The sequence below is a fragment of the Octopus sinensis genome, linkage group LG13 (genome assembly GCF_006345805.1).
Source record: "Octopus sinensis linkage group LG13, ASM634580v1, whole genome shotgun sequence".
NCBI lineage: Eukaryota > Metazoa > Mollusca > Cephalopoda > Octopoda > Octopodidae > Octopus > Octopus sinensis.
Window position 1 is genome coordinate 56,208,656 of NC_043009.1, and position 13,589 is coordinate 56,222,244.

General features: G+C 36.3%; 1 protein-coding gene across 6 annotated transcripts in view; it reads left to right on the forward strand.

The window, feature by feature from the left end:
- Positions 1 to 13,589, forward strand: part of LOC115218235 (vascular endothelial growth factor receptor 1) — a 101,067-nt gene that overhangs the window by 45,412 nt on the left and 42,066 nt on the right. For 4 of the 6 annotated variants that reach the window (XM_029787962.2, XM_029787963.2, XM_036508392.1 and 1 more), the window contains exons 3-5: positions 2,805 to 2,967; positions 7,605 to 7,874; positions 9,650 to 9,786. In XM_029787962.2, coding sequence (XP_029643822.1) covers positions 2,805 to 2,967; positions 7,605 to 7,874; positions 9,650 to 9,786 — 570 coding nt within the window. Of the gene's footprint in view, positions 1 to 2,804; positions 2,968 to 7,604; positions 7,875 to 9,649; positions 9,787 to 12,622; positions 12,650 to 13,589 lie in introns of all 6 variants that reach the window. The other 2 variants (XM_029787960.2, XM_029787961.2) reach the window with 1 other exon arrangement.

The following is a 13,589-nucleotide window of genomic DNA, read 5'->3' on the forward strand; positions in this document are numbered from 1 at the left end:
ATTTCACCTTCTTAACTTCTTAACTCCATCTGGGATTGTGACAATGAGCTAGCATAAGGGTAAATGTTATCTCATTGTAGTTTTAGATCAGGCGTGGACAACCTTTTTTGTGAAGCAGGCCACATGAGATATGGCTCATCATTAGATTGATTTCAGTACTAAAAAAAAAAATTCAAGGTAATTTTTCATTAGGTATGCCATTCAGAAAGTCCCCTGGGCTATATGTTGCTAATGACTGTTTTAGATATTAGTAATTAATCCTGGTTCTAAGATTACATACTTCTTGTTGAATGGCAATGAAAGGACTCTGACAAACCTAGCTGATTGACCAAATGATTAATCAAATGATCAGTTCAATAATTGGTTTAATGGTTAACTAATTGACAAAAGAATTTAAATAGAAATTAAATAGAACCACTGCATATGTTTACTATTGGCATAACGACCCTCCCAGTATGCAAGATTTGTTTCAACACACAATTTGACATCAAGAACCTTGTAAACCAAACACGAAAACTAAATAAAACCTTCCATCAAAATTTCATTTTAATTCATGTTCAAGGCGGCGAGCTGGCAGAAACGTTAGCACGCCGGGCAAAATGCTTAGCGGTATTTCGTCTGCGTTACGTTGTGAGTTCAAAGACAAAATTTAAAAAATTAAGAGGTTCTTTTTATAAAAAAAAAAAAAAGTGAAAGGATATAAAAGAAATAAAAGCAAATACTTTAAAAGAAAATTAAGAACATCACTGTTTACCAATTCAAAAATCTAAAGTACTTCAAAGTTAAAACTAAAAAATTGAGCAAATTACTAGATGTGACCCCAGCATGACCACAATCTGTAGCTGGAACAAGTTAAAGTAAAACCATGTAAAGCAACTGTTAACAAATGACCATTTTAAAAGAAATAATATGAATTAGATACATAAGCCTACACTTTGAGATTAAAGCATTGATTGAATATAAAATTGAAACAAATATAACATGACTAATGACATTAAATGAAACATAAATTATCTTGCAAACTATTGAAAAGTTTATCCTCACGGAATTTATTAGTGGAACATTCTAGCCTTAGAAGGAGAGTTAAAGCAAAAGCACAAATCCTAAATTTAGTAACATTTTTACTCTTAGAATTGCCTCTAGAAGAACCTCCTTTATAGAATCAATAGGATCATTAGAGAGTTGGAAAAATACCTTGCAATAATTGTTCCTGTTCTTTACTTTCAAATGCTGCTAGAGTTAACTTTGCCTTTTTTTTTCTTTAGTCCATAAAATAAAGTACCTTTTTAGTGCTGGGATCAATGTAATCAATTACTCTTTCCTTCAAAACAAGTTTTGGGAGAAGGGGGAGCAATGTAACTGGCTAGCCCCCTCCCCCAAATTTCAGGCCTTGTGCCTATAGTAGAAGGGGTTATTAGCTCTGCCTTTGCTAAGGTGGAAGTATTGTTTTCAGTCTTGTTTGTTTGTCTATGGACAAGATATCTCAAGAACCACTGGATGGACTCGGATTAAACTTTCAGGGATGTTTGACCTCGTGATTGGTGCGAACTAATTAGAATTTGGGATCGATCCGGTATCAGACAAGGATTCTGGATTATTTGTTATATTTACTTTACATGAAGTATTACGATCTTATGTTGACTTTCAAGTCTTTCTCTGATTATCTCCCTTGAAAGCACACTTAAGGTTTCCATGTAAATTATGGCGGCATTGCTGTTTCCATAGTTTTATATTTGTTTCTCGAGCGTGGCTGTCTGCTAGCCTCGTCTGGCACCTGTGTCGGTGGCACATAAAAAACACCATCCGAGCGTGGCCGTCTGCCAGCCTCATCTGGCACCTGTGTTGGTGGCACATAAAATCACCCACTACACTCTCGGAGTGGTTGGTGTTAGGAAGGGCATCCAGCTGTAGAAACACTGCCAGATCTGACTGGCCTGGTGCAGCCTTCGGGCTTGCCAGACCCCAGTTGAACCGTCCAACCCATGCTAGCATGGAAAGCGGACGTTAAACGATGATGATGATGATGATTGTTAATTTTGCTCACATCTCTATCTTAGTAGAAACTGATGGATAAAAAAATCAAATTACATAAACAAACAGCAGCAAAACCATTCAGAAATTAAACAACACTAACATATTCATTGGGATCGATCAGGCACCGGACAAGGATTCTGGATTATTTTACCTTTTTCTTTTTTTACTTAATTTTTGAGAGTGGTCAGGTTCATTTTTAGTATTCTCGATTGTGAGAGCAGTCGAGTTTATTTCAGATATTCTCATCTCCGGCTAATCATTGAGAGAACGTTGGTATGTTGCCTTGGTGGAGGTTTGCACTCTCTGAGTGCTCTTGTTATTTATTATTGCTACTATTATTAAGGCAGCAAGCTGGCAGAATTGTTAGCACTCTGAGCAAAATGCTTAGCAGCATTTCATCCATTTTTACATTCTGAGTTCAAATTCTGCCAAGGTCATCTTTGCCTTTCAACCTTTCAGGATCGATTAAATAAGTACCAGTTACACACTGGGGTCGATGTAATCAACTTAATCCCTTCCCCCAAATTTGAGGCTGTGTGCTTCCAGTAGAAAGGATTATTATTATTATTATTATTATCATCATCATCATCATCATCATTATTATGTCACAATTCTTATTTCCTCATGATACATGAACTTACTTTATTTTGCTAATTTTATAACCTTAAGACTGACTTGGGATGGGGGAGGCTAATTCAAAAGAAAAATTCTTGTACAGGTTTGGTTTTTTTGGGGGTTTTTTCTAATTTTAAATTTTCTATATTTTATAGCACATTCGAAGGAAGGGAACTACCATCATTATAAATGAATCCGATGACGGCCTTGAGGTTAATGCTACAATGACCAATGCTGCATATGCCGACACTGGTAGGTTTACATGCACTTACGGAAGGAGGGTGTGGCTGAGCTCTGATGTTTACGTTTACTTTAGAGGTAAGTACTAAATTAGTTTGTCATTCTGTTTCTAAGTAACTCATCACTCTTTGTAATGACTTATTCCACTGAGCTGGAGTGGTACACTCACATTGCAGTTCTTACATGCTATATTTGGAGGAAATTCTTGTATATAATATGGCTTTAACTCTTCTGTTGTTTTCATGAGCACACTGTTTTGGTATTGAGAAGGTATTGTCTACATTATTTACATTGATGGATATTTGTCCTCATCTTGTTTGTTGTTAACAAGGTTTCAGCTGATATACCCTCCAGCCTTCTTCAGGTGTCTTGGGGAAATTTCGAACCTGGGTTCTCATTCCAAAGGTATTTTTCGATGTTGTTGTTGTTGTCATTATTATTATTATTATTATTATTGTTCAGGTCACTGCTTGGAATCGAACTCAGAATCTTGGGGGGTTAGTAGCCCGCACTCTTAACCCCAAGATTCTGAGTTTGATTCCAAGCAGTGACCTGAACAAGAATAATAATAATAATAATAATAATAATAATATCATCGTAAAATACCTTAGGAATGAGAACCCAAGTTCGAAATTTCCCCAAGACACCTGAAGAAGGCTGGAGGGTATATCAGCTGAAACGTGTTAACAACAAACAAGATGACAAATATCCATTGAATGTACATAATTCCTCATCTCTTAAATATAGAAAGATATTGTCTATTTTAATAGAGTTATAATGTGTTGAATCAGCAGGTTAATTCTTCACCATCTAGCACTTGAGAACCTTCATGTGAGTCTGTCCTTTTTTCCTTCCTTCTTCTCGCTAGTCAAGGAGGCTCTGAAAAAGAACTGAACCTGAAACTGTGTGGTTGGTAGAGAATTGATAGAATAACACAAAATACATGTCTTGTTGTGTTAGATTACCCCCAGATAGATGGATTTTACCTTCAATAGATTATATTGTGATTGATTCCATTAACTCTGCTCTTCTGTAGATTTCTGGCCTGGTATCAGAGAAATTGTTGTTGTTGAGGAGGTGGAGCAGCTGACAGGATCATTGGCACACCGAGAAAAATGCTTGGTGGCATTCTGTCCATCGTTACATTCTGAGTTCAAATTCCACCGAGGTCAACTTTGCCTTTCTTCTTTTTGGAGTCATTGAAATAAGGACCGGTTGCACAATGGGATCAATGTAATCGACTAGCCTCTTCCTTCCCCAAAATTTCAGGCCTTCTGCCTATTATAGGAAGGATAATTATTATTATTATTATTATTATTATTAAGGTGGCAAGCTGACAGAATCATTAACTCACTGGACAAAATTTTTAGTGGTATTTCACCCGTTGCTGCATTCTGGGTTCAAATTCTGCTGAGGTCGACTTTACTTTTCATCTTTTTGGGGTCGATAAATTAAGTACCAGTGAAAAACTGGGGTTGATGTAAACAACTTACACCCCCCCCACCTCCCCTACAATTTCAGGCCTTGTAGAAAGGATTATTATTATTATTATTATTATTATTATTATTAAGGTGTCAAGCTGGCAGAATTGTTAGCACACCAGACAAAATGCTTCACAGTATTTCATCCATCTTCACATTGTGAGTTCTGATTCAGCTGAGGTTGACTTTACCTTTCTTCCTTTTGGGATTGATAAAATAAAGTAACATTTGAGCACTGGGGGAGATATAATCAACCAGCTCCCTCTTCCAAAATTTTTGGCGTAGTAGAAAGGATCATCATCATTATCATCATCACCATGGCGATGGATTGACAGAATGATTAAAATGTCAGACAATATGCCTTCCGGCACTTCTGACTCTACATTCTGAAATCAAATCCGACTGAGATCAACTTTGCCCTTTCGTACTTTTAGGGTGGATAACATAAAGTATCGGTCGATTACTGAGGTTTGTGGTATTCACTAACTCTTCTCCTCAACATTGCTGGCCTTGTGCCTAAATCAGTAATCATTAATTTTTATTCATTGCTAGTTACTCTTTTTACATGTGACTCACTCACTCACGTGACCGACCAGACCATCAGATGTTGTTACACATCGCTGGTCACGATGCGTTTGCATTGTTTTAGCCTTCAAATGACGCCACCCCGCTGGCTAAGCGAGCAGGCCAACAGAAGAAAGAGTGGTGAAAGAGTACAGCAGGGATCACCACCCCCTGCCGGAGCCTCGTGGAGCTTTTAGGTGTTTTCGCTCAATAAACACTCACAATGCCCAGTCTGGGAATCAAAACTGCGATCCTGCAACCGCGAGTCCGCTGCCCTAACCACTTGGCCATTGCGCCTCCACCTTTTTACATGTACGTTTAAATATTTGTTGTGCAAGATTTTTTATGTGAAGTCGTGTGTTGAAACAGATATTGTTATATTTTGGAATGGTCATTTTGCCAGTTTAGCCAATAAAAACACACGCACTATATATTTGGTGTTATTTTGCTTCAGTGTTATTTATTTTTTACATTAATCTTAATCTTATTTCGGCCAAATAAAGACATACAATAGAAATACAAAATGGCTGACGGTTAGTAAGGAGAGACACAAATAAGAAAGAAGAAAACAAAGGACCACTGATGCGGTCACAGGAGTGTGACGAGAGAACTCTGGCCGAAATAAGATTAAGGTTAATGTAAAAAATAAATAACACTGAAGCAAAATAACACCAAATATATAGTGCGTGTGTTTTTATTGGCTAAACTGGCAAAACGACCATTCCGAAATATAACAATATCTTTTTACATGCTCTTCCGTGTAATCCTACAGCATATCATCCTGTACTGTTCCCCATGTTTTTTGTGATCAATAAAGAAAAACAAATCATCATCATCATTATTATTAGGCAGGTAGCTGGCAGACTGATTAGCATGCAGGGCAAAATGCTTAGCAGTATTTCATCCTTCTTTACGTTCTGAGTTCAAATTCCACCAAGGTTGACTTTGCTTTTCATCCTTCCAGGGTCAATAAAATAAGCACCAGTTGAATATTACATTTGATGTAATTGATTTATCCCCCTTCCCCTGAAATTGCTGGCCTTGTGCTAAAATTTAAAACCCAGGACAATTTTGCCTTTCGTCCTTTTGGGGTCAATAAATTAAGTACTAGTGAAACACTTCTTTTTCTTCTTCTTTTTCTCCTCCTCCTCCTCCTCCTTCTTCTTCTTGCAGTGAGCTGGCAGAATTGTTAGCATGGTGGATGAAATGCTTAGTAGTATTTCGCCTGTCGCTATGTTTTGAGCTCAAATTCCACCAAGGTTGACCTTACCTTTCATCCTTCTGGGGTCAATAAATTAAGTACCTGTGAAAAACTGGGGTCAATGTAATTGACACATCCCCTCCCCTAGAATGGCTGCCCTTGTGGCAAAATTTGAAACCATTCTTCTTCTTCTTATTATTATTATTATTATTATTCATTAGTCTTATTTTTATCACATTCTTTCACTGCACTACCAAGCACAGCCCTGTGTACCTTGGGTATGTGCTGTGGTACTTAACAGACACTGACTTTGCTGACGACATCGCTATTATCAGTGATTCTCTCTCCAATGCCCAGTCTCTTTTACAATCTCTTGAACAAGCCTCAAATTGTGTAGGTCTTTACCTCAATGAGTCCAAGACTGAATATGTAAACAAGTGCCTGTCCAACAGTGATTTCATCATCCATACTCTCAACAATACACTCTTAAATATGGTTTCTGATTATAAATATCTTGGGTCATACTATCATCATCTGAAAAAATTTTCTAACTAGAAAGGGTATGACCTGGTCAGCATAAGATCTGGTATTCAAATCTAAGTAGAGATTTCACACTTAAAATCTTCAAAGCCACAGTTGAACCAATTCTACAATATAGCTCAGAAACCTGGACGTTATCAAAGAAGCTTGAGAGGCAGTTGGATGGAACTTACACTCGCCTCCTTATGAGAGCTCAAAATCTCTCGTGGAAGCATCATCCAACCAAAGTACAAAAAGAGTCCAGTTTGCTAGACATTGTTGTAGAGCTGAAAACGAGGTAAATTTCTACTCTTCTCCTCTGGAGGCCACCTGCTCGTGATACCAGAGGGCACATACTCTCCTACCCTGATGTAATCTCCAGGGATACAGGCATCCAGCAACAGGACCTCCGTAATGCTAAGATGGACCGTGAAGTCTGGCGTAACATAGTAAATTCCATTGTCTCAACCATGGTCGAACAATGATGATGATGATGTGCTGTGGTTTGTTTTTGGTGTTGCTATTTCTTGCTAATTTTTAGGATGTGTACAGTACCTAGTAGTACCATTTTCTGTATGTAATATATATTCTTTATATTCTTAAGTCCTGGCGTTTTGGTTATGTATTTGTCTGTATTTTTTTTAACCATACCTAATGCACCTGTTGTTATCAGGATTGTTTCTGTTTTTCGGCTCTACATTCAGGTTATCTCTATTTCCAAATCTTTGCATTTTGAGAATTTTTCCTTTGCTTTTAGAGATACATTGTCAGTTTTTGGGATGGATACATCAATTAGAAGACATTCTTTTTTCTTGATGATCTCTGACAACTACACCCAATGTCTTAGCCTTGATCTCTCTATCTGTGTATATTGGTATATCCTAGAGTATATTTGCTTTATTATTATTATCATTATTATGATTATTATTATTTATTTATTTATATTTCAGATCCAGATAACTTCTTTGTTGAAAGTATTATATTCAGTCATGTCACGAGCCTTCAACCAGGATACTTCAGTTGCCTAGTGACAGACCCTAATATCAAAGTGAGCCTACGGAAGCATAGCAAACCTGTTGAACTTAGCAAAAACCTCCAGTATGACCCAAAAAAGGGTTTTGTAATTAAAGTTCCAACAGTGCTGTACACTGGCACTTTTGCATGTGTTGGAGAACTCGACAATAAAACTCAAACAGTAGCTGTGCACAGCACTTTTCAGGGTGAGTTGGTGTTATTTGTTTACTTTATATATTCACTCTCTTAGATTTTGATCCAAATAGTACCACGACAGCCAAAAACTAGAAGTAGGATCAAAAATTCTTATTGATAACATTGTCGAGGGTTTTTTTACAAATTCGGTATTTGTATATTTCAAGCTTTGCTACAAATACAATGTTATGTTCCCTAGATACCGGTATGGTTGTGTGGTTAAGAAGATTGCTCTAGAGCTATGTGGTCTTGAGTTCAGTCCTACTGCATGGCATCTTGGGGAAATGTTTTTTACTATAATATGCAACCAAGCGAACACCCTCTATCAGGCATCTACCATACTCTGAATGCCTTGCTTCCTTGGACAAGGATCCATTGAAACTCCAACATCTGGCAACTGACTTGGTAAACACCCACAAAATTATTAACCATCGTGCCAACAAACTTGAGCACCTTTTTGAATTCCAAGTGTTTAAAACACATGGGCATGTTACAAAGTCAAAAAATAGTACAGCTCCCGTGACTTTCAGAAACATTTTTTTCACACTCAGTGTTGCTGAAGCATGGAACAAATTACCTGCATCAGTTGTTTGTTAGCTGCTGAGACATAGCATCCTTTAAAATATCCATGCTCCCTGAAATTCACCAACACTACACCTGATATCCCTTCACTCCATAAGCATTCACACATGTATATCATGACTCATACACTGTTCACTTTCCTGACATCTGTACATAATTCTATGTACTGTACATGCACATTTGATAAGTTGTAGTGCACCTGAGCACTGTACACAATAATTTCTTTATTATTATTATTATTATTATTAACAGATGCAGCACGGATTTTTGTCAGTGAACAGGTCGCGGTCTTAAAGCGACGAAAATATTTTGACAAATTAAACTTAAATGTTGAAGTGAATTGAACGGCTTTTGTGTATTTCTTAAATGGCTTACAAACACCTTCCACGCTGCAATTGTTTTCGTTTCAGCACACGATCTCAGATCAAATCACTTGCTATGCAAGTACATCCCCATAATACTATTAACACAACAACAAAAACAACGCAAAGCCTTGTGAGTGGATTTAGTCGGCAGAAACTGAAAGGATTCCATTGTGTGTGTTGTTTGTTTATTCCCATCATACAATTGGTATAAATGAGCATCGTCACCATACAAGGGTATTCCTTCATTTCCAGTCTTCCATGAAAACGTTTCCAGTCGTAGCATTTTTATGGCTGTTTACATTCTGAGTTCAAATCCCAGGGCTAACTTTGCCTTTCATCATTTTGGGTTTGATAAAATAAAGTACTGGTCAAGTACCAAAGTCAGTATAATCAAGCACCCTCTTCTTAGTTGCTGGACTTATGCCAAAATTTGATAAAAATTATTCATCTGGTGTTTAAAGAATTGAGCTGGTGGAATCATTAGGATGTTGTCAGTCAAAATGCTTACCAGCATTTTTTCCAAACCTTTATAGTTTGAATCCAAATGCGAACATCACTTTTGACTTCCATCCTTTTGGGATTAACAAAATAAAGTACCGGTGAAGTACCAGGGTCAATATAATCAACCCCACACACACACACACACACATATATTACTGGCCTTGTGCCAAAATTTAAAACAATATTAATTGTTGTTTGAAGAAAGGATTTAATTAATTTATATTTCTTAAAAATAAGAAGTTTGTATCATTTGAACCAGAGGTAGCTTAAGGCGTGTTGGTATCAAAACAGCTAATTGATTAATTATGAATTTTTTTTTCTGTTTTTTCTCCTCTTAGATAATCAGGAACTGACTCCTGAAATTATTGTAGATAGAACTAAGTACATGGTTAATGAAAAAATTGAAATGAGTTGCAAAGTTGAGGTTAACAAACAAAGTGCGATACATATGGAATGGATCTTACCAAATAATAAAGTAAGTCGCTCAACAAACTTATTTCTATTATTCAGCTTTTAATCTGTTATTTAATGTTGTCATTGTTCTTGTTATTATTACAGGGCAAAGTCTCTTCAACGGTTTGAAAAAATGTTTCAGTTTTACTTTTAATAACTTTATATTTATTATGTTTCTTATCTTCATTTATTTTTTTCCAGATTTTGCAAAACCCAAAGCACACACAAAAGGAAAAAAACAGAAATTAGATTCTAAAAAAAAATGAGTAATGCTTGAAGTGCTGCCTTGCACTGGTTTTGATCCCTATGCAAGGAGCTTAATCACTCAAGCTGATTGAGTGGTTTGTAAGAGAGTCAGACAATAAAATTCATTTATCCAGGTGTCTGGACTGAACCCAAGCCACAATGGTCACAGTAAATGGATGTCCAATTAAAAATATGCAACAATATGTGTTAGAGTTATTTGGACATTTAGTATTTGAAGCCCTTTCCCTCTACTGACAAAAGTAATGTTTCCCATGAGCATGTGGCCTTCATGTTAGCCTATCTATGAGAACTAATACCAATTTGTTTGTTTTTTTTAAATTATACCCATTCTTGTTATTTTGCTTATTTCTTCTAGTCAGTTTATCATCCAGTTTATCTCTCATCCACAAGTTCTGAAATTCAATACAGTCTCTAATCACTAAAAATTGAACTAAAATTCATATATTTACTCTGTTTTTAAAGATCACATTATATTATTATTTTAGTCAAGCAAAAAATTTACTTAACTTTAGCTTTCTTTTTTATTTCACAAAATTCTTAAACTTTCAACAGTTTATAATATTGTTATATGATATGATGGCACCTGGAGAATATGATGTCATTAGAAGGTCATTTAAATGTGGTCTGGGAAATATCTGTGCTTTAGCTTATGGCAGGGGATAAATAACACAAACCAATAAAGTGTCTCTAAGTGGTTACTGAACATGTTTGAAACAGCAGCCAGATCTCCCTCAAATCAATCAAAACTCCACTATCTTCAACAAAGTTACATTCAATAATTTGGCTTTTGACAGTCTTAAAAAGATGGGATGATCAACGCTGGAATGCTTTTGATTATAGATTTACTCAGTCAAGATTGATTTGAATCTAAACTACGAGTACATTTTTTTTTTACATTCTAAACACAAGGCCTGAAATTTTCTGGGAAGGGGCCATTCGATTAGATCAACCTCAGTACGCAACTAATACTTAATTTATCAACCCCGAAAGGATGACAGGCAAAATCGACCTCGGCAGAATTTGGACTCAGAACTTAAAGACTGACAAAATACCACTAAGCATTTCACCCAATGTGCTAACGTTTCTGCCAGCCCGCTGCCTTCTAAACTACAAGTACTACAAATAAAACGATCATGTGATTGACCAGACTATCAGATGTTGTTACACATTGCTTGTCACAATATGCTTTGCATCATTTTAGTCTTCAAATGATGTCACCCTGCTGGCTAGGCCAGAAGGCCAACATCCTCTCCCCCACCCCGATCAAAAGGGAAACTTGGAGCAACATGAAATGAAATGAAGTGTTTTTTCAAGAACACAATGCACTGCCTGGTCTAGGAATCGAATCTATGATCAAGTGATTGTGGATGCAACAGCCTAACCACTAGGCCACATGCCTTCACGTACAAATGGCATAATATGCTTGTGTAAATAAGCAAACTTTTATAACTCTCTACAGAGTCTCCAAGATTGGTGGGCGTGAGGAAGAAAGGTATCCTCTAATCAGAGACCCAGCTAGAATACTTGCCACCTTGGATACCTTGAGAGGATTTCACTGACCCTGTTGCAAGTGATTGTGTTAAGCTGGGTGATGGATGAAACTTGCCATCCAAGTAGACCCTGGCAGGATCTGAACTCAGAGCACAAAGTTCTAAAATAAATACCACTAGGCAGCTTATCCCATGTTCTTTCAGTTTCGCCGACTCGCCACCCTCAGTTAGTAACCCCCCCCCTTTTTTTTATGTCAACCTTAAAAAGATAACAAGTAAAAGTGATCTGCAACCAGATTTGAACCCATCTGTAGTGGCCCCAGCAAGATTTGAACTCATCTACTACAGAAAGCTCAAACTGGAATAAAATTATGTCATCAAAAGAGAAGTCTAACATTTGAAGCTGAACTCTTCAGAGAAGAGAGAATTGATTACTGAGGATGAAGGATAAATAAAATTTGCCAGCTGACATTTCAGTTCTATCTAATGAAACACTAAACATCATGGTATAGAATTTGTCTCAACTTTTTGTATTATCATTTGCCAATGTAAAACAGTGACCTGGCAGAATTGTTAGCATACCAGGTAAAATGATTAGCAGCATTTCTTCCAGCTTTATATTCAGAGTTCAAATTCTGCTGAGGTCAGCTTTGGAGTTCCAAAGCCACCGAGGTTGATTTTGCCTTTCATCCTTCCAGGGTTGATAAAATAAGTACCAGTTCAGAATTTGGGTTCATGTAATCAACTACTTCCTCCTCTCAAATTAGAAAGAATTATTTATTTCCAATTTTAAGAGTAGTGGAATGAGCAGATTCCTTTGACCTTGGACAAAATGTCTTGCAACTTTTCTTTTGGTTTATCACGTTCTGTGTTCAAATCCCACCATAGTTAATTTTACCTTTCTTCTTTTCATCTAGAAAGTAACCAGTCATGTATTAGGGTCAGTTATATCAACTAGCTCCCTCCTTTCAAAACTGTTGGCCTTGTTCCTAGATTAGAAGCAATTTTTTATTTCTAATTTTATGTCTGTCATTCAAATAATATTTATTTCATTCTTTCTTTTTATCTTTTTCTTTTTGTATCTTTCTCCTCTTCCTCTAGGTAATTGTGGTTTGCAAAGCTGACCAGGTAAAGTGCTGTTCCTATCAGCATTAATCCTTCAAAACTGCATTTTGTCATGCTTAACTATTTATTGTCGTAGTAGGTAGCAACATGGTGCAGAGTGTAGAGTCACCTAACAAACAGAGAAACACACTTCACTCATGTTGCTATTACTCTTCACAAAGACATAAACGGTACCAAAAAAAAAAAAAAAAATTCTCCTCTCTTATGCTTGATGTCTCTATAAGAAATTGTTATGAGGTACAATAAATTTTCAAGTGGGTTAATTTCTAGACACTTATCTGTCATTACTTTAAATTTATTGTGTTTTGTTCACATACTTAACTATACTTGGGTTTAAATACTTCCTGTTTAATTATGAAATTGTAATTAATACTTTTGAGAAGTAAATAATCAAGTGCTGAAGGCTGTGGTGAAATGTCTCTCAAGATATTTCAATATTACTAACATTTGAATTACAGTCATTGTCTTCTCAATACTTACGTGTCAGGTGTCTGGTACAGTGAGAAATTGGTAACCAGCTTTTCCTGTGTTAGAATCATTTAAGTTGCTACCAAAGTCAAAGCCTCAGAGAAAGGGATGAATGCTACAATTCTGTTTCCTTTCCTATTCTGTCTTTGGCAAGATATTTCACTTTCTTTAAGGCTAGAAGTCTAAATATTTCAAAATTTTCTGCATGAAAACTGCATGCATATTTAACTCTTAGGTATAACAAATATATTATTTATTTGTGAGTGTTATAGTGTACAGCTGGGTAGAAAGGATTTAAGATATGAGGCAAGTAGGTAGAATACATATGTATAGGTATAGTAATACAAACAGGAAAATAGAACTCAAAACACATATATTTTAAAATTTAATCAGCACAAGTTGCAAACTAATTCAAGAGCTGAGAGTTTCATGCATTGCCAATGCATAAAAGTTTCCATCCTTGAGTGAGTTTGTA